The sequence below is a fragment of the Stigmatopora argus genome, chromosome 1 (genome assembly GCF_051989625.1).
Source record: "Stigmatopora argus isolate UIUO_Sarg chromosome 1, RoL_Sarg_1.0, whole genome shotgun sequence".
NCBI classification, from domain to species: Eukaryota; Metazoa; Chordata; class Actinopteri; order Syngnathiformes; family Syngnathidae; genus Stigmatopora; species Stigmatopora argus.
The window spans coordinates 11,733,129-11,753,942 of NC_135387.1; the positions used below are offsets into that span (position 1 = coordinate 11,733,129).

At 40.6% G+C, this 20,814-nt stretch overlaps 2 protein-coding genes across 2 annotated transcripts in view; one reads left to right on the forward strand and one right to left on the reverse strand.

Moving 5' to 3' along the window:
• On the forward strand, window positions 1-12,189 carry smc1a (structural maintenance of chromosomes 1A). Its single transcript, XM_077596759.1, has 26 exons — window positions 1-395; window positions 741-929; window positions 1,626-1,738; window positions 2,262-2,465; window positions 2,598-2,836; window positions 3,036-3,294; window positions 3,420-3,560; window positions 3,636-3,718; window positions 3,806-3,905; window positions 5,029-5,136; window positions 5,268-5,453; window positions 5,852-6,031; window positions 6,790-6,936; window positions 7,494-7,631; window positions 7,697-7,813; window positions 7,918-8,024; window positions 8,252-8,393; window positions 9,384-9,529; window positions 9,600-9,753; window positions 9,818-9,925; window positions 10,000-10,156; window positions 10,234-10,388; window positions 10,825-10,976; window positions 11,061-11,130; window positions 11,205-11,315; window positions 11,570-12,189. The coding sequence occupies exons 1-26, from the start codon at window positions 287-289 to the stop codon at window positions 11,648-11,650; spliced, it is 3,696 nt and encodes a 1,231-aa protein (XP_077452885.1). The 5' UTR covers window positions 1-286; the 3' UTR covers window positions 11,651-12,189.
• LOC144071541 (dihydropyridine-sensitive L-type skeletal muscle calcium channel subunit alpha-1-like) overlaps window positions 11,645-20,814 on the reverse strand; it is a 22,836-nt gene continuing 13,666 nt past the window's right edge. Inside the window, exons 30-45 of the mRNA XM_077596744.1 lie at window positions 17,941-17,967; window positions 17,731-17,856; window positions 17,592-17,657; window positions 17,413-17,504; window positions 17,189-17,348; window positions 16,980-17,107; window positions 16,369-16,465; window positions 15,908-16,010; window positions 15,727-15,828; window positions 15,522-15,655; window positions 15,319-15,444; window positions 15,012-15,220; window positions 14,870-14,934; window positions 13,543-13,589; window positions 13,421-13,471; window positions 11,645-13,353 (exon numbers count right to left, since the gene is read on the reverse strand). Of these exons, the coding sequence (XP_077452870.1) occupies window positions 13,120-13,353; window positions 13,421-13,471; window positions 13,543-13,589; window positions 14,870-14,934; window positions 15,012-15,220; window positions 15,319-15,444; window positions 15,522-15,655; window positions 15,727-15,828; window positions 15,908-16,010; window positions 16,369-16,465; window positions 16,980-17,107; window positions 17,189-17,348; window positions 17,413-17,504; window positions 17,592-17,657; window positions 17,731-17,856; window positions 17,941-17,967 (1,767 nt within the window). The 3' untranslated portion in view covers window positions 11,645-13,119. The remainder of the gene's footprint in view (window positions 13,354-13,420; window positions 13,472-13,542; window positions 13,590-14,869; window positions 14,935-15,011; window positions 15,221-15,318; window positions 15,445-15,521; window positions 15,656-15,726; window positions 15,829-15,907; window positions 16,011-16,368; window positions 16,466-16,979; window positions 17,108-17,188; window positions 17,349-17,412; window positions 17,505-17,591; window positions 17,658-17,730; window positions 17,857-17,940; window positions 17,968-20,814) is intronic.

A 20,814-nucleotide genomic window follows, 5' to 3' on the forward strand; every position in this document is an offset into this window, starting at 1 on the left:
TCCTGTCGTATTGTAAAATGGCGCATTGTTGTCACCGCGCCGTCGTGACCGAGTAGTTAGTCGTATGACTGCATCGCAATGACAAAAACATCAAATGCACACTGCGATGTAATGCTCGTGTCATCAGGAGTCAAACTGAGCAGAGAATTTTATGAAGTTGCGCGCATGTTTTTAGTTTGGGACCTCGTCCAATAGACACCGCTTGTTAGCATTTCCTAGCACTAGCATTTCGCATCCTTCTTTTTTTTACGTGGGCGGCACATTTTGCGGGTGATTTACAACAACAATGGGTTACCTAAAACTCATCGAGATCGAGAACTTCAAGTCATACAAAGGACGGCAGATTATTGGACCCTTCCATAAATTCACAGCCATCATCGGCCCCAATGGATCTGGTATGTTTGCTCTTAAAAAGTGGCTGCACAAAATGTAACAAATTCATTAGTAGTCAAGATTCATTGCACCATAAACTAGTGCGTGTTCAAAATAATGAAAATAATAAGTGCGTATTATTAATTGAAAGCCTGGTTTGAAGTCTGATTAGATGAGTTTTGAGTTTATTTTGAACAGATTGATGAACATAACAAAAGTGTAATCCCTTTTATTTACCTATTTAAATATCGTACAATGTTTCAGTGAGTGCGTTGTGTGTGTTTATCAGCTATATTGTAAATGTAAGAATACAACAATGCGCCTCCTTCATTTTATGTGTCTAATTAAAAATCAAAATCTTTGTGCAGGAAAGTCGAATCTTATGGATGCCATTAGCTTTGTGTTGGCAGAGAAGACCAGCAACTTGCGTGTGAAGACTTTGAAGGATCTCATCCACGGTGCGCCCGTTGGGAAGCCGGCCGCCAACAGAGCTTTTGTCAGTATGGTCTACCAGGAGGATGATGGAGAGGAACGATCTTTCACTAGGATGATCATTGGTAGGAACAGCCTTTGAAAGTCACGGAGGAGTACCTAGTGTTGTGTGGAAGGGTGTGACAATATCCACATGGTGATATATTGCGATTTGGGTGTAAATCTCTCAAAAAACAGTGGATTCGTATCTTGATTCACAGTCTGGGGTCAGATTTAGGTACAATTCATAATATATGGTAAATGAAACTGCGAGGGGGTGATTGAATTCGTCCTTCGCAGTCTAAAGGAAATGGACGTCTTGTGCTGTCAATGGCACTCAAACACGAGCATACAAAGCTTAACTGAATTATGCATTTGTCTTTGTCAGTTGGTGGCCAATGAGTTAAGAAAGACACATTTGTTGACAATGTTACAATTGTATAGTGTGGCTGTATGCTGCACCGAAATATTCTCATAGTCTGTAAGGAACACAAAAGTTTTGGATACATTGTCCACAACGGTGCAACAAGTAAACATTATTTTTCCGTACATATAGCTTGTTTTTCTTTTTATCATTTGTATCATTGAATATCGTTAATAATTGATCTATCGCCCCGTTGCTATCATGAGCCTCATATTGCAATTGTATCGGGAGTTACCCAGAGATACCCTCCTACAGTTGTGTGACATGTTCAATGACTGATGACTGGTTGCACTGAGTTACTACTTGGACTTGAATATTTTTGAATCGCTCATGTGATTTTTAATTTTTTTTGTGGTAGGTTCCTCTTCAGAATACCGCATCAACAACAAAGTCGTGGGACTGCCGGATTATAGTGAGCAACTGGAAAAACTTGGTATTCTAATCAAGGCTCGAAACTTTTTAGTTTTCCAGGTGAGACAGAATACCATATACGGGTTGTTTGAGAAGAAAACAAATACTTTTTGAGGGGTTGTGGGTTAAAAATTACTCAGTGTTACATAAAATGCATATTTTCCTTTTGTGTTCAGACCAAAGTTAATCATAATTTAATCGCCTAATATTACGCCAAAAGCAGTTTGGTGTTCACAAAAATCTTGAGTCGAAGCCTGTGAAATCCAAACACTTGCAACGTAATGTAAAAATAAACAATAAAACAGCTTTGCCCTAGTATTATTGCAACATTTCTCTTGTAATGTTGCGACTTTAAATATGTCATGTTACAACATACGACTCTTACTATGACGACTTTCCTTGCGCAAGATCACGGCGCCTATTTGGTGAAACTAGCGACATGCCGTCGCTTGGCGTCTTTCTGGCGGTGATTTTATTGGGTTTGCTTGACAACCCATCGCAAAACGAGGAAAATAAATGCGGCCGTGTGTGCCCAGCAGGGTTAAGCTTAGTTGTCCACGTCATTGTGTTTTTTTTTGTACAGGGTGCTGTCGAGTCAATTGCAATGAAGAACCCCAAGGAGCGTACAGCTCTTTTTGAGGAGATCTCTCGCTCCGGAGAGTTGGCCCAGGAGTATGACCGGAGGAAGAAGGAGATGGTGAAGGCAGAGGAGGACACCCAGTTCAATTACCATCGTAAGAAGAACATTGCTGCTGAGCGAAAAGAAGCCAAACAGGAGAAAGAGGAGGTGACCATTCTAATAAAACAATATAAACAATCAAATCAACTTAAAAGTTAAATGAGGGGTTCATTTTCCCTCCTTCAAAGCTGCATTGGAATTTATCTGCCAATTTGTTTCCAACCTTCCCCTTTCCACCAGGCTGAGCGCTACCAGCGACTGAAGGATGAAGTGGCGAGGGCCAGCGTCCAGTTGCAGCTCTTTAAGCTCTACCACAACGAGGCGGAGATCGAGAAGCTGAACAAAGAGCTTGGCCAGCGCAACAAGGAGATCGACAAGGACCGGAAGAGAATGGACCACGTGGAGGAAGAGCTAAAAGACAAGAAGAAGGAGCTCGGGAGGCTGATGCGGGAGCAGCAGACAATTGAGAAAGAGATCAAGTAAGTTACGAGGGAAATTTGCGTCTCAATTTGTGGTCAATGCAAGCCAGTGTTTGTCTTTATTATAAATTCTACTTTTAAGTTTCACCGACCATAAGTCACACTCTGGATTGGCCGACTATCAAAATAATAGTTTGTGGCAGCCCCTCTTTCAATATACATTTCACCATGTTGCCGATTGCCCGACTTTTGTCCGCAGAGAAAAGGACTCTGATTTGAACCAGAAACGGCCCCAATATATCAAGGCCAAAGAGAACACCTCGCACAAGATCAAGAAGCTGGAAGCGGCCCGTAAATCGTTGCAGAATGCTCAGAAGATGTATAAGAAGCGCAAAGCGGACATGGACGAGCTCAATAAGGAGATGAAAGCGGTGGAGCTGGCCAAGCAAGATTTTGAGGAGCGTATGGAAGAGGAAGCCCAGAGCCAGGGCCAGGACCTGACCCTGGAGGAGAACCAGGTGCCGTCCATATTACCATTGAGTCAGAGAGCGCATGTGAAAGATTGAGTGCCGGGGACCTTTCTCAATCGGACGGATCTTTTAACATGAAGGACTTGGAATAATTCTGCACGCTTCATTTGCAGGTCAAGCAGTACCATCGCCTAAAGGAAGAGGCCAGTAAACGTGCCGCCACACTGGCTCAGGAGCTGGAGAAGTTTAACCGTGACCAAAAAGCTGACCAGGACCGCCTTGACTTGGAGGAGAGGAAGAAAGTGGAGACAGAGGTAACCAAGACATTGCCTATAGAATTTCTTTCTTTAAGCCCCCAAAAAAACCCAAAATATTTTTGTCTCCTCCAGGCCAAAATCAAACAGAAGATTCGTGAGATTGAGGAGAATCAGAAGCGCATTGAGAAGTTGGAGGATTACATCACCACTAGCAGGTCTGCTGCACTGCCTTGTAAAATGCAGTTTCTTTTGCTTAGTGGTTTTACCATTCCTTTACCCTGGTTTGCATGGTGACTATGTAGGCAATCTCTGGATGAGCAAAAACGCATGGAAGAGGAGCTGACTGAGGAAGTGGAAATGGCCAAGAGAAGGATTGATGAGATTAACATGGAGTTGAATCAGGTAGATGCCGTAGTGCAATCTCACCCTCCTACTTGAAATGAGAAAAGTTGTTATAATAATAATAATAATAATAATAATAATACCAACAATGATAATAAAAGTACTAATAATTATTATAATAATATTAATACCAACAATGGTAATAAAAGTAGTAATAATAATAATAACAACAATGATAATACAAGTAGTAATAATAATTACAATAATAATAATAACAACAATGATAATAAAAGTAATAATAATAATAATTACAATAATAATAATAATAATAACAACAATGATAATAAAAGTAATAATAATAATAACAATAATAATAATAATAATAACAATAATAATAAAAACAATGATAATAAAAGTAGTACTACTACTAATAATAATACCAACAATGATAATAAAAGTAATAATAATAACAATAATAATAACAATAATAATAATAACAATGCTAATAAAAGTAGTACTACTACTAATAATAATACCAACAATGATAATAAAAGTAGTAATAATAAAAATAACAATAACAACAATGATAATAAAAGTAGTACTAATAATAATAAAACCAACAATGATAATAAAAGTAGTAATAATAATAAAACCAACAATGATAATAAAACTAGTAATAATAATACCAACAATGATAATAAAAGTAGTAATAATAATAATAATACCAACAATGATAATACAAGTAGTAATAATAATAATACCAACAATGATAATACAAGTAGTAATAATATAATAATAATAATAAATAATTGCAATTATGCTTGGGACTTGTTTTTTTTACCATCGTAGGTGTCGTGCAAGCACTGTAAACACCCACCCAATTTTATTTGATCAGAAACGGGGTAAATAGGCCTCTGTTAACATAACAATTTTACAGTGAACTATAGCCTGAAAAAACAACATAACAGACTTTTGTTAGTCAGAGAGAAAAAAAACATGTTAGTCACACTTGAGTCTTAAGCCTGACTATTGGAAAAGATTTACTTAGTCCAGAAAATACGGTACACATTTTTAATCATTTTTATTTCGATATTTAAGGCTATATCACCTAGCACTAATATAGAAACACGCAAAATCTCAAATGACTGCATGTTGAAAATGTCCAATTTGTTTTTCTGTCAAGGTTATGGAGCAGCTCGGAGACGCCAGGATCGACAGGCAGGAGAACAGTCGACAGCAACGCAAGGCCGAGATCATGGAGAGCATCAAACGTCTCTACCCGGGCTCTGTGGTGAGGAATCGAGTCCGTCGTGTTAAAGCAAATGGGATCGCATGACCGATATTATTTATTTTTCTTAAGATCGTCCCAGCTGCTCAGGCGTGGAGGTTATTAAACACACACTCTTGTTTCTCTTTCTGCAGTATGGCCGTTTGATTGACCTGTGCCAGCCCACACAGAAGAAATATCAGATTGCTGTGACAAAAGTCTTGGGAAAGAACATGGACGCCATCATTGTTGATTCTGAGAAGACAGGCAGAGATTGCATCCAATATATCAAGGAGCAGAGAGGAGAGCCTGAGACCTTCTTGCCTCTGGATTACTTGGAGGTGAATGACACACCTTCACAATTGCATTCAATAAAATAAAATAATAATTTCAAAAATGTGGGAAAGTTCTCTTGTATTCAACTTAGACTACAAAAAAATCATGCTTAGTGTTTAAGAATTGTTTCCCTCAAATAGTTAAAAACAACTTTTAGGTGTAATACAATTGGACTGGCAAAGAATGCTTATTTTTCCAGCCCATTGGTGGAACTAGATGTCCCATCCGTTTTACCGGGAGGCCCGGTTACGGTCATAAATGGATGGGATTTCTCGTGCTGTCAATGACAACCATGTTGGCCCTGGTGGTGCTACTTGAAGGCAATATTTGCTCTAAAATTGAGAAACACTGCTAGGCCATTTCTTACGTCATGTCAACTGTGTGCGGTCTTGCATGGTGACAGGTGAAACCAACTGACGAAAAACTTCGAGAGCTGCGAGGAGCCAAGCTGGTCATCGACGTGATCCGCTACGAGCCGCCTCACATCAAAAAAGCTCTGCAGTACGCGTGCGGCAATGCGTTGGTGTGCGATAATGTGGAGGACGCCAGGAGGATTGCTTTTGGAGGCCCATATAGGCACAAGGTACTTTCTACATTTTATCATGACATTTTTTCAAGATTTCTCTCCATAAATCGCCAGTTGTAGTGATCAACAATGTCGGTGGAATATGATTGAATTGAATTGATCAGAAGTGTGCAATAAATAGACAAAAGAAGCCGGGTGAATAAATTTGGGCACCCGAACAGATACAATCTTTTTCCTACCACTACTATAGTAACACCGTCCCCTCCATATTAGGTACAACATGCATATTATAAGGCAGGGTTGTCAGACTCGGGTTGGTTTGCGGCCCGCGTTAATGTCAACTCGATTTCATGTGGGCCGGACCATTTTAGATATAATGTTTTGATATTTTTTTTAATAAATGGATTAAAAGAACTGGATTAAAATCCCTGAATATTCAGTTTTTTATAGATCTAAAACTGTTTATTATAGCTTTTTTAAAATATATTTTTAGATTTTACAAAATGGATTAAAAAATTACAATTATTGATTAAAAAAATTACAATTATTGATTTAAAAAAGGGAAAATCAGGAAATTTAATATACATCTATACTCTTCATTTTAATTTGATCCTAAAACAGAAAGTCGGCACTCATGATTTACTTTCCCGGGCCACACAAAATGATGTGGCGGGCCAGATTTGGCCCCCGGGCCGCCACTTTGTGTGTGTGTGTGTGTTATAAGGGGATGAAATGCAAAAGATGGTTGAAAAATTCTACTTTGTTGTATGTATACATCTACTGGGTATTTCTTGACAACTCTCATTTCTTTCCAGACCGTCGCCCTGGATGGAACTCTTTTCCAAAAATCCGGCGTCATCTCAGGAGGAGCAAGCGACCTGAAGGCCAAAGCTAGACGCTGGGACGAGAAAGCGGTGGACAAGCTCAAAGAGAAAAAAGAAAAACTCACTGAGGAGCTCAAGGTCATTTGTGGCGCAAACACATTTTTTTTTCTTCAAAAGTTTGGAAAGTTATTTTTCCTCAAGCATGTATTGCACAAAACATACAGGAAACACTGTCGATATTAATGAAATTTGGCTCCATAAGAGCCTGTTAAATGCTGAGTGGAGATTACTTTTAGTCAATGTCATATCTGTCTTACAACAAGTGACTTCCGTGTGGGGCAACGATGCTTCTGGCATGTATTTCAAGCCCTGGGATGTCTATGCCAGGTGAATTTATTTCGCCACTGTTGATGAAAATAGACAAGGCAAGCAGAAAAATAGAGGGAATATACCAATTGGAATGACTGTAAATGACATTTATTTCAATGCCACTTAGCCAATTTCAGCAGGTGCTTTCTAAAGGACTAGGACATTATTTAAAACAACAACAACACACATTTCCTGAATAACAGCAGTAAAACCATCTTTGACACGCAACTTAGAGATTGAACAATAGTTGTTGTGAATGTTCTACACACAGGACAAACTGCAGCTTCTCACACTAACACCTGTCCTCGCCACCTTGTGCGTTTCAGGAGCAAATGAAGGCCAAAAGGAAAGAAGCAGAGCTGCGTCAGGTGCAGTCGCAGGCGCACGGCCTTCAGATGAGACTGAAGTATTCCCAGAGTGACCTGGAGCAGACCAAAACTCGCCACCTCTCTCTCAACATGCAGGTCTGGCTACCTCTTTCTCGTTCTTGCCTGCTTTTCAAGCTAACGACACATTTTGTGGCCCGCAGGAGAAGTCAAAGTTGGAGAGCGAACTGGCAAACTTTGGCCCTCGCATCAATGACATCAAGAGGATCATACAGTCGCGCGAGCGGGAAATTACTGACCTCAGGGACCGCATGAACCTGGTAAGTAAAATAAAAAGGCCCAAAAATGTGGCATCTCATTAACCTAATTTTGATCGGGATGGGCTGGCTGCAATGAGTTGAACGTTTTGTTTCCTGGTGTACAGGTGGAAGATGAGGTGTTTATAGAGTTCTGCAAGGAGATCGGAGTGAGGAACATCAGAGAGTTTGAAGAGGAGAAGGTGAAGAGGCAGAATGAGATTGCCAAGAAGCGGTGAGTTCCTAAAATGGTGCCCTGAGATGCAAGCTGCCCGATTCGTGGTAAACGTTCCCACTCTCTGCCAAAGTGATGCTTGTTGTGAAGTTCACTGCTACCATACAACATTCGTTATCCCTCATAATTATTCACAAGAGGAAAATGCCGAACCTTGGTTATCTTTTTTTCCCCAAATATAGGTGTAATGAAGTGATAATTAATCATATGTGAATGTTTTTTCGCAGTCTTGAGTTTGAGACCCAGAAGACTCGCCTGGGGATCCAGGTGGATTATGAGAAAAACCAGCTCAAGGAGGACCAGGAAAAGGTGATGATGTGGGAGCAGACCGTGAAGAAAGATGACGCGGAAATTGAACGACTTAAGAAGGTACGGACGTGAGAATCAATCATTTTCCTCTTTTACCTTCCTTGCTTACATTCTTTTAAAAGCCCCATTCGGAAACATCAAGACCAGTCAGAATCAATTGCGGTCCTCGTATACATGTTCAAAATCCCAGAACCCGCACCAGTTCACTTCGTTAACCCCTTAGGACAGTGTTTCCCAACCTTTTTTGAGCAGCGGCACACTTTTTGCAGTGAAAAAATCTCAAGGGACACCAGCATCTGAAAATCTTAATTTAAAACTGTCGCCTATATTAACAATATTCATTGTCATCAAAGTTTTATCAGCAGGAATCACATACCCCCCCCCAATTATTCCAAAATCAAATTTTTCACACTGAACCAATGTCACCAAAAGTTGATGTCTGAGGACTCCCAACAACCTCCGGTTGATGCAAAAATAGGTAATGTCATGTTTTCAATCACATTATTTTATAACTTCTCCAAATATTACTTCAATCTCCTAATACTACGCAAAAAAAAGATTGTGCTCACACAGACTTTACGTTGCCAAAAGTTGATGCCCTAGAAACCAAACAACTACCGGTTGATGTTAGAGAAAAATAAGCAACAAAATGACTGTTTCACAATTTGAATCTTGTAATAGTATAATCTATAATTTAACGTTCATCATGTTTTGATTGTAACCTTGTAATAGTTCAATTGTAATCTCGTTACATTCATATTAATATTTCTCTGAATATTACATTGTATGACTTCTTGCAATTTCCCGCGACACACCTGACCATTGCTCACGGCACAGTGGTTAGGAAACACTGCTGTAGAGGGCGAGTGACAATTTTCTGTAATGAACCCTTTATACGGCCCTCATTTAAATACTATAAATTAAAAAGAAATCAACTTCAATGTTTTTGGGGGCTTATAACCAGAGTTGGTATCTCATGGAATTGTGAGCAATCCCACCAAATTTGAATTAAAAAAAAATAATAATATACTATTCTTGTTTTTTCATTAGGAGGAACACAGGCACATGAAAATCATTGATGAGACAATGGCTCAACTGCAAGATCTGAAGAACCAACATCTCACCAAGAAATCTGAGGTCAACGACAAGAACCACGAGATGGAGGAAATCCGCAAGCGATTGGGTGGCGCCAACAAGTGAGCTGCTCAGTCTGACCTCAGAGAATGTTTCCGCCGGTGCCTACTATAAGTTGTGGGTGCTTTCCAGGGAGTTAACGCAGCTGCAGAAGGAAGTGACGGCTATTGAGACCAAACTGGAGCAAAAGCGCAGTGACCGTCACAACCTGCTGCAGGCTTGCAAAATGCAAGACATCCGGTTGCCTCTTCGCTCGGGAACCATGGACGATATCAGTCAGGGGGAGGTGCGGAAGAGTGTCTGTTGGAATAAATTGAAAACCGGATGCTCACTCGCATGGTTCTCTTTAGGGGAGTTCCCAGAACGACGAGTCCAGCAGCCAGAGAACGTCCAGCACCGTTCTGGCTAAAGAGGCCCTCATTGAAATCGACTACAGCAACCTGTCTGAAGATCTCAAGGTGAGGCCCTGCCCATGTGATGATCTGAACCTAGGGCAAAAAAACAAACAAATCCCCCCCCCCCTTTCTTGCAGGACACTTTGTCAGAGGAGGAGATCAAGGGAGAGACCAACACACTTCAGCAGCGTCTAAACGAGCAGCAAAGCATCCTCCAGAGGATCAGCGCCCCCAACATGAAGGCCATGGAGAAGCTGGAGAGCGTCAGGGACAAATTCCAAGAGACCAGCGACGGTAAGCCGCCGGCGGGCTTTTCACGACAAGAAGAGCGCGGCTGCGTGACGAGGCCCGTCCCCTCTCTGTTCCCTCAGAGTTCGAGGCTGCTCGCAAGAGGGCAAAGAAGGCCAAACAGGCCTTTGAGCAGATCAAGAAAGAACGCTTCGATCGCTTTCACACCTGCTTTGAGTCTGTGGCCACCAACATCGACGAAATCTACAAGGCTCTCTCGCGCAACAGCAGTGCACAGGTAAATTGGACTGTGTATTGGCAGACATGAGCAAATGACACCACCTCGAAGTAAACAAGTAAACATTCTGCCATTTTAGTAACCGTGGTGAGTGGGTATTGGAAGTAAAAAAATCAGCATCGCCACATCCCTAGATGCTTTGCATACAAGACTACCATGCGAAACTATTGTATACTCCTCTAGCTTTGCCTTCCACGTTTATTTTGTTGTTTCTTCGAGCGTAATCCACCAGTAAGATGACTATTACAGTGATTATTCAAAGTGTGAACTGTCTCTATAAGGGTGGTCTTTTTTCAGGAAATGCTGGCTTGTATTTATATTTCAAATCGTAAAGCTAGGCTCTTTCCCGCTGGTATACACTTGATCAAATCTTGTCTGTCCCTTACAACAAATTTCTTAATGCGCATGAAGGCCACAATGTCTTGCTCCTTGGCAGGCTTTCCTCGGTCCAGAAAATCCAGAAGAGCCGTACTTGGACGGCATCAACTATAATTGCGTGGCTCCCGGAAAAAGATTCCGACCCATGGACAACCTGTCGGGAGGAGAGAAAACTGTGGCGGCCCTGGCGCTGCTCTTTGCCATTCACAGGTGAGTCGAACCCGGGAGCCCGGACTTGCTACGGCAGCGCTTCCGGAACGATGCGCATAGCTAACTACACCCCCCTCGCCTCAGCTATAAACCCGCGCCTTTCTTTGTGCTCGACGAGATTGACGCCGCGCTCGACAACACAAACATCGGCAAGGTCTGTCCTCAAGTTATGTAATCCCGCCGCCGTCATTGCATATAAGCCAATCCTCCCCTCCGTTCTTTTCCAAGGTGGCCAATTATATCAAAGACCAGTCGGTGGAGAATTTCCAAGCAATCGTCATCTCCCTGAAGGAGGAGTTTTACACCAAAGCGGACTCGCTCATCGGGGTTTATCCAGAGGTGCATAGCTTCTTATTTTGTTAAAAATGTATTATTTCTATCACTAAACAATACCACACAGTTGACCCATTGACTGCCATTGAGAACCATAAGTGTCCACTCCATTCCAGCCAAAACGGCTTGAGTTTCTTTCACCGTCAACAGCAGTGAAAGACTCATCATGACTTTATTTTGAACATCAATTAGTTGATTTTTAAACCCATTCCAAAGGGGAAATAACATTTTTGTGACCGGTGCTCTCTTTTCCCCCACAGCAAGGAGACTGTGTGATCAGCAAAGTGCTAACCTTTGACCTCTGCCAGCATCCTGATGCCAATCCGAATCCCAACGAGTAGGAAAAAAAACTTTCCATCACAGGAAAAGCTTCCCAAAACTCCCATTCCTTCATTTTGTTTATTTTTTTAATCTCATAGCTTGTTTTTAGGTATCGTGTTAATGCCTGTCACTGTTTTATGACGTTTTTTCCCTTGTTGTTTTTAATACTCATGACAGTCACAGCCAGATTGTATGTTTATTTGTTCTATTATTGTTAGAGTTACATAGACATGCGGAAAGAAAAAAGTGGCACGCACTTCTTTCATCCACAGATTTTAATAACTTTGATAATCGTCCGATTTTACGCCCCGGCCTTCTTGTACATTTTCATTTCCTTTACTTGCGGTTACTGTATAAATATTGGCTTGTCCTACCTTGTGGAACCAAAATGCCAGACGAAAAGTAAATACAAAAACATTCGTATCAATGCCCGTGATGTGTTTATATTCCCCTCAGTAATATTATGGATGTCGTTTAGGCAAACGGTAAGCTGAATTTCCTCTCGTTTTTTTTTTTGACTGATTTTGCTTTCTATAAATAAAAACGGAATTATTTACAATCGTTTTGACCGTTTTCACTTAATTTTTCTATTTAAGCCTTTTGTTCTGGTTGTCTTTAATCAAATGTGCTCAGCAGTTCCAAATGCTCCTGGTCTAATATGAGCTGTCGAGACTGCTGGAGATTCCATTCCTTACGTGGAGCGTATGGCTCGGCCAGCCGGGACTATTTTAAGAGGCTCTCACTTTACAAGGAAAAACTCATGCAAGCGGCAGAAAACTCACAACTTTACCAATTTACTAAGGTATGGAGAGAAAATTGTAGCTGTAACTTAAGTTTCTTATATTTATTTTCATTCACAAGCACTAACCAATGGTGCAATGTGTCAGGTATATATACTACTACATATATATCTATATATTTGTGTGCGCACATGTAAATTACTATTCACCCTTTAATTTGCTTTTAATTTAAAAATCTGTTATTTCATTTGAGTTTCTAAAATGAGGCATTCTTGTGATTGCCCTCAAAAGGAAACCATTGCTATGTGGTCCAGGACGAAAAAAAGTTGTAAAGAGAGAGCTTAGAAGGGCTTGAACGGTTCAGAGCAGGGCTAAAATACCTGCTGAGAGACTTCTAATTAAGAAGTAAAACTGAACAAATTGCACACAAAGTTTAACGTTTTGGAGGTTCAACTTTAGACTTTTCGTGAGTTTCTCACCGTCACGATGCTTTGACTTACAACCAACCTCATTAACAATCCTTGTTAAAAATTCATCTCTCTGGTGATGTCATGTGAGGCTATTACTGTCTTTGAAACATCAGAATTTAAGTTCAGTTCCCTTTTCTCTGATTCAATCACTGACATTTGGGACGACTGCCATTAAAATGGTGATGCAGTTAACCAATGCAGTACATCCACACACTTCTTGTGCCAATCTACCTTTTAGCCACTGTCAAACGAAGCTTAACAAGTCACCCGACAACATTTCTAAACGTTAGAGTCGGCCTCAAGTCTCTCTGCCCTGTGCTGAGGGTGAGCAGAGGGAGTGGTGGGAGGCGGACGTCTCTTTCTTCTCACAGCCGGGTCCGGCCGCTGCGTCTCCTGGGGCGGCTCGACGGGGGGTGGCGCGGGCTTACGTCGCTTCTTCTTGAGGATGGCCCGAGCCGCTCCCTCCAGGTCGTCTATCGTCGTTTGCACGTCATCGGCCGACTCCACCTTGCCCTGAAGATAGACGATTTGATCTGAAACTGTTTGATTCCCACACGACTGTCTTTCACTGACAACATACTTCTTGATCGATGGAACACGGACTGTCACTGAGCCTCGGTTCATAGGGGAACTGCAATGATGAAAGGTTGTGGTTTAAAAATGAAATCACATGCTTCATATTGCTTTGTGTGTAATCATTACCTGTGTTCTGTCTGTTCTTACTGTGAAATCCCAGGAGCGATGGTTATCTACAAGAGTGGAAATTATAATATCGAGGCTTTGACTCAGACTTTATTAGCGCTGTTGTTAGATAGGCAAATAAGTACGTAAGTAGCTACGTAGATAGAGGGTTTTGTGTAGTTTATCTTAATTTATTAGTTGGGATTGACAATAAACATCCAATCCATTTTGACATTTTGGTCAAAATGGATTGGATGTCTGTCTCTGACACCCCCGCGACCATTGTGAGGATGAGCTGTACAGAAAATGAATGAATAAATTAAAAATGTCTGGTAAGGGCAAACAAATATGAATTTATTGAATATGGTTATTTGTTTACAGGGTTTTCCAAAATGTTTGACCCCATTTTGTGAGCCAATGATTTTGACAATTTTCCTTGGAATGACCTCAAATTTTCACAGCTTGTGTAGAAACGTTTCAAGTTGTGTGTAACGTTTGGCATTTCTATCTTTTCAGATTAAGAAATGCCGTTCACTTCAAAAGAAAACACATTTTGCCCGTTCGAGTATGCTCGGACTCAGTCACCAAAGACAGTGCAGCGTGCCTTCTTCACAAATGTTGCAAAGAAGGCACCAACTACAAAACAAATTAGGACTTGGTACCAAAAATGTCGAGAAAAGTGCTGGAATGTGGGTTTCCACACTTGCTCTTCTACCAATCTTCCGAGGACTACCCAGGAAGGCTTCAGGAACCCGCTCCATTGTCTCAAATTGTCTTTGGTGACTGAATCCGAGCATACTCGAACACGCAAAATGCCTTTTCTTGTGAAGTGAACAGCATTTCTTAACCTGAAAAGATAGAAATGCCAAACGTTACGCACAAAGACTTGAAACGTTTCTACACAAGCTGTGAAAATTTCAGGTCATGCTAACGGAAATTGTCAAAATTATTGGCCTACAAAATGGGGTCAAACATTTTGGAACACCCTGAAAATACTGTATAATTAATTTCAAATAACTTCAGTTTGCATAAATCCAATGCAATGACCTGTACTTGGCAAATTTATTTAGCAATAATTTTCTGTGATTTTTATTGGTGTTGTTATTGTATGTAGTGACATACATAAGGTGGAAGAGGATTAGGGCCACCTTTTTGTCCAGTGACCCAACCCTACACTTGAAAACTATAAAAATAATTTAATTCATTCATTTTCTGAACCGCTTATCTTCACAAGGGTCACAGGGGTTGCTGGAGCTTATCCCAGCTGACTAACTAATTCTTCTAACTAATTCAGTAGTTTTCCGACAGCTTGTGGGTATAATAAAATTCCACCATTTGGGGACAATACCTGTTTCAACATCCTCACCGGGACTGTCAAACTCTTCAGGACTGCCTTCTCTCTGCAACCGCAATCTGAAATACAGCCAAATACTTTTCATGAGGCACTTCCAATAGTTACTGCGGCTCATTTCATCTGAGGTGTCCCTCACTCAGCAAAGGCATTATTGTTGGTGTTGTTTTTGGGGGTCGTTGTCTGGAGAAAGTCAGCGATGGGATCTGTGCTGGAGGAGATGGCCGCCGACTCTGGCTGGTTCTCCACAAACTTGAGGGGTCTCTGGTTGGTCATGTGGGGGGGCTGAGCGTTGGTGTTGTCAGCTGCGAATGGCTCCACGCGATTCCCAAACAAATCGTGTGTACGCTGCATACACAATGAGTGTATATGTCAAGGTTATTGATCAAATATCGAGCACAAATAGCAATAGTTTTGGGGGAAAAAACACCAGGTGCAGGTGTGACCTGGTAAATAAGCTCTTCTCCAGCCTCCTCCATGGCTCTCTCCATTTCCTCTTCATTATGCAGGTCTCCAGAAATAGCCCTGTGCATATCTCCGGTCACTTCATCCTCAATACTCCTGAGACCTGCCTGGATGTTAAAAATAAAAAATAGAGGCCCGTCGAAGTAGAATGCTGATTCCAAAACCATTTGAGTATCCAGCTTACTTGGATCTCCGGGCCAGAGGCGCTCTTCTTGCTCGGCCGGTAACCATAATATTCTTCCTGGCGCTTTAGGAACTTTCGGAAATGATCCTGGAGTAGAAATGTGGCGTAGAATTTTCCCACGGTGACCTCATCATCTGATAAACAAAAGGTGGTCAGCGGTCAGACTTTTATGGTCTCGTGGCTCGGATGCCGCAGCCGTTCTCACCGCCTATCGGAGGAATAACCTGATCCAACAACTTCATGCTTGTGCGCTTCCAGATGGCCTTGATTATCGCACGAAGCTCCTCGTTGGCTTGCTCAAAGTCTCCTGCTCAGAAGAAACTCAAGTTTTACACAGCTGCAAAGACGCAACAACTGTGACCGCGGAAATGGAAGGAGAACTCCACCTTCTGTTTTGATCTTGAGGGCGGTCCTGACCAGTGAAAACAATGTGGCATTGAAGGTGACGGTGCCGTCGCTGTTGAGTGGCATGTTCATACCCACCAAGCGCTGTAACAAAGAAAAAATTGAATTGTATTAAGCATGTTAAAAAATGTGCCCTGGTCACCAATTCGGGGTTTCCCCAGCCCCGTGTCTGTAGTTGGCTGGAATAGGCTAAGAGGAGAAAACTGAAGCCGAAACCAAATACTTTTCAAAATAATGTTTTTGATTTATATTTTAAAAAACACACACAATTAAGCCAATCCAAACCACATTTTTAGTCACAATTTAAACTTTTGGTGCATCTCTACTTTATTTTGTATTTGACAGACATTTGTTTTCATCAAAAAAAAACGCAGACGATGTTATGGTTTTCTTTTTTTGGCCTTTGTCAGCCTGGGCTATCCCATAATGCCTGGTAGTGTACCTTGCAGGCTGCACGATGAGGGCAGAACTTGCCAAAGCCCAGAGGCGGTTGAATGCGGCGGAGCAGCGTCACCACATCCAGGTGCTTAATTCTGCCTCTAGATAGAGCACGCAAAACACAAATTCATTGTAAACTACATTATGAAAGCACCCGGTGCAAAGCTTTACAAAATTATTTGCTACTTTGCTGCTGCTCGGTGTTACTATTTGGTGTCGAATATGAAACACAAAGTAAATATCTCATATGTTGTTCACGCTTCACCACTATTTGGAGATTTCAGGCTTTGGGGTCAAATTCCAGAGTGAACCTAAGATACACGTTAACTGTTTTTAGGCAACTCAACTTGACCGTTTCGACATTGTCTGAATCTTAAATACTTATGTTCACCAGATCTCAAAGAAATGATCGCCGTGCGTATATTCCGACTAAGCGCTGTTGTGATTTTGACCGTCACCGCCTTGTTGGAAAACAAGAAGTTGGGCAATAAAAGGTTTTGCAAAAGGTCAAAAGAAGTTTCCATTTTTTCAAGGAAATAAAAGTGCATTTTAGTGTAACACTGAAATTTGACCCCAAACCTTTTTTTGACTAGCAAATGAGTCAACGTGGCTTACGTTGCCTCTGGGTCATATTCTGCCCAAATCTTCTTAAACTCATCCAGATGATGTGGCCCGAGAAGCGACCAATCGCGCGTCAGATAGTCAAAATTGTCCATGATGACAGCGACAAACAGGTTGAGGATCTGCAGAAGGAGGCGACATTTATCAACGCTTTGACCCTTATCAATGAGGCAATTGCAAATGTGGCTTCATAAAATACAGACCAAAAAGGCACAGAGACAGTAGAAGCTGAGGAAGTAGATGACCGCAAAGTTGGAGCCGCAGGTGTACTCTTCTCCAGGCTGAAAGTCAGACTTGGGGTCACACTTCTGTCCATACATCGATGCCATCATGACTTCTTCCCAACCTTCTCCGGTAGCGCACCTGCAAATCCACCTCGGCTCGGTTTTCTTGTTGCGCAAGTGTTGAACTCTAAACGAGAACTCACCGGAACAACATGAGAACCGCCTGAGGAAACGTCTGGAAGTTATTGTTCCGGTTGATTTCGGTGCCATCCACTAAGGCGATCTTTCCGAAAATCTAAAATGTTACAAAATGAGGCCTCATTCATTTGTCCTCATGCAGTGTAGAGTGGTTGACGTGTAAATGTTCCACTCAAGACCATACTTGCATCCCAATAACGGCGTAGATGAAGAAGAGCATGACAATCAGCAAAGCCACATGGGGAAGTGCCTAAAAACAGAGCCAAGGTGAGAGAGAGTCAGTCACTTACTGCTGGATTTGGAATGTCCACAACGTGACGAACCTGAAAGGACTTGATAAAGGTCCACAGTAGGTTCCGGATGCCCTCAGAGCGGTTCAGCAGCTTTACCAGGCGCATGACACGGAAGAGTCGGAAGAATGTGATGGAAACGGACGCATTTTCCGAGGCCTGCAGATGAGTACAGATGAATAACTTTATATGGAATGTACGTATGTGGAACAGAACAACATGGAGTGCCAAAGGTGTGCTTACTGCAATTTCTTGCATATGATTTGTGTCCTGCAAAGAGGAGAAAAAAAACAACAACTGAGGACCAAAGCTGATGAAGCACAAAAAGGACAATGCAATGCTTCACCATAGCATAATTTGGATTAATATATCAATTTTCTATATCTCACACACATATACATATATATATATACATATATATACATATATATATATATATATATATATATATATATATATATATATATATATATATATATATATATACGTATATGTTTTGACGAAAGTTTGGCGACACTCTTTTTCCTTGTCGACGATAATGTCAAATATTTATTCATCTTATTAGACGTGCTTCATAACTAAGCAAAGAATACCTCGAGATTTGGTACAAACGTAAAGCTGGCATGCAAAATGACTTGAATGGCTGGACATCGTAAGGCTTTTTCTTAAAAAAAAGTGGTCTATGTAAAGTAAAGCTTTTATTTGTTTAAAAAATAAATACTATGTATATATAGTCAGACTTTTTTCTTTAAAAATTACCATGTATATTAAGGGTTTTTATTAAAAAATGACCATGTATAGTAAGGCTTTTTTATTTTTAAAAAAACGACCATGTACAGTAAAGCGTTTTTCTTAAAAGCCGACATAGTATAGTAAGGCTTTTTTTCTTAAAAACTGACATAGTATTGTAAGGCTTTTTTCTTAAAAAAAACGACAGAGTATTGTAAGGCTTTTTTTCGTAAAAAACGACATAGTATAGTAAGGCTTTTTTCTTAAAAAACAACATAGTATAGGCTTTTTTCTTTAAAGACGACATAGTATAGTAAGGCTTATTTTCTTTAAAAACGACACAGTATAGTAAGGCTTTTTTGTCTTTAAAAACGACATAGTATAGTAAGGCTTTTTATTTACAAAAAAGATCATGTATAGTAAGGCTTTTTTCTTAAAAAATGACCATGTATAGTAAGGCTTTTTTGTTTAAAAAGACCATGTATAGTAAGGCTTTTTTTCTTAAAAAACGACATAGTATAGTAAGGCTTTTTTTCCTAAAAAAAACGACATAGTATAGTATGGCTTTTTTCCCCTAAAAAAACGACATAGTATAGCATGGCTTTTTTTCTTGAAAAACGACATAGTAGAGGAAGGCTTTTTCCCTAAAAAATGACATAGTATAGTATGGCTTTTCCCCCTAAAAAACGACATAGTATAGTATGGCTTTTTTCCTTTAAAAAACGACATAGTATAGTATGGCTTTTTTTCTTAAAAAACGACATAGTATAGTAAGGCTTTTTTTCTTAAAAAACGACATAGTATAGTATGGCTTTCCCCCCCTAAAAAACGACATAGTATAGCATGGCTTTTTTTCTTGAAAAACGACATAGTAGAGGAAGGCTTTTTCCCTAAAAAACGACATAGTATAGTATGGCTTTCCCCCCTAAAAAACGACATAGTATAGTATGGCTTTTTTTCCTTTAAAAAACTACATAGTATAGTAAGGCTTTTTTTCTTTAAAAAATGACATAGCAAGTAAGGCTAAGAGAGTCGGAGAATAAATCTGACTTCTGATTCTTCACCTTCTAGTTGTTGCTGTGGTCCACTGGCAAAATCATTGGGTCAGAACATGAGGCGGGAATCAGGAGTGAGTACAATTCTACTCGTTGCAATTTTCAAATTGATTATTGAGGTAATGAAAAGGATAAATACAACTTCCAACTTTACTGTGGTGCAGTGGCAAAGACAATGGGTCAGAACTTCAGGTGGACTCAAGTTCAAATCAGAAGTGAGTTTGATTCCACTCTTTGCAATTCTCAAATTGTTTATTGAGGTAATGAAAATGATAAATATAACTTCCAATCACATCATTTCAGAAGTCAGTGTGGTCCAGTGGCAAAGACAATGGGTCAGAACTTCAGGTGGACACAAGTTCAAATCTGGAATGAGTTCAAGTCCACTCTTTGCAAATCTCAAATTGTTTATTGAGGTGATGAAAATGATAAATATAACTTCCAATCATCTCATTTCAGAAGTCACTGTGGTCCAGTGGCAAAGACAATGGGTCAGACAGACCTCAAGTTAGTGGATTTGACTGCCATGTGGGATATGGGGTTCGAATCCCGCTCTCGTTTGACTAATCACTACACTAGTAGTTCAGTAAATGGGTAATCCTTTTTTCATTCAAATAAAGACTTAGTCATTTTTTTCAGCAAAACAACATTTCCGGTCAGCCTTCGGCTGACCGGAAGACAGTTGGGAGGGGGGGTTCCTGGTGGTGTTCGACAGTCGGCCTTCGGCCGACTGCCGACACCATACAGTTGACTGGCCGACACCATACAGTTGACTGGCGACACCGGGACGTGAACCCTCGATACCCACGTCGCAGGCAGGTGACTTACCCACTACACCACGAGGCGGCCCGCCTATACATGATTGGAAGTTATATTTATCCTTTTCATTATCTAAATAAACAATTTGAGAATTGCAAAGAGTGGAATTGAACTCATTCCTGATTTGAACTTGAGTCCACCTGAAGTTCTGACCCATTGTCTTTGCCACTGGACCACAGTGACTTCTGAAATAATTTGATTGGAAGTTATATCTATCCTTTTCATTACCTCAATAAACAATTTGAGAATTGCAAAGAGTGGAATTGAACTCGAGTCCACCTGAAGTTCTGACCCATTGTCTTTGCCACTGGACCACAGTGACTTCTGAAATAATGTGATTGGAAGTTATATCTATCCTTTTCATTACCTCAATAAACAATTTGAGAATTGCAAAGAGTGGAATTGAACTCGAGTCCACCTGAAGTTCTGACCCATTGTCTTTGGCACTGGACCACAGTGACTTCTGAAATGATGTGATTGGAAGTTATATCTATCCTTTTCATTACCTCAATAA

Bases quoted from the DNA above. Each gene is read 5' to 3' on its own strand.
- smc1a (XM_077596759.1), top strand. From the start codon at position 287: ATGGGTTACCTAAAACTCATCGAGATCGAGAACTTCAAGTCATACAAA. The intron at 396-740 runs GTATGTTTGCTC...ATCTTTGTGCAG, and splicing joins CATCGGCCCCAATGGATCTG to GAAAGTCGAATCTTATGGAT. The intron at 5,454-5,851 runs GTGAATGACACA...GCATGGTGACAG, and splicing joins TGCCTCTGGATTACTTGGAG to GTGAAACCAACTGACGAAAA.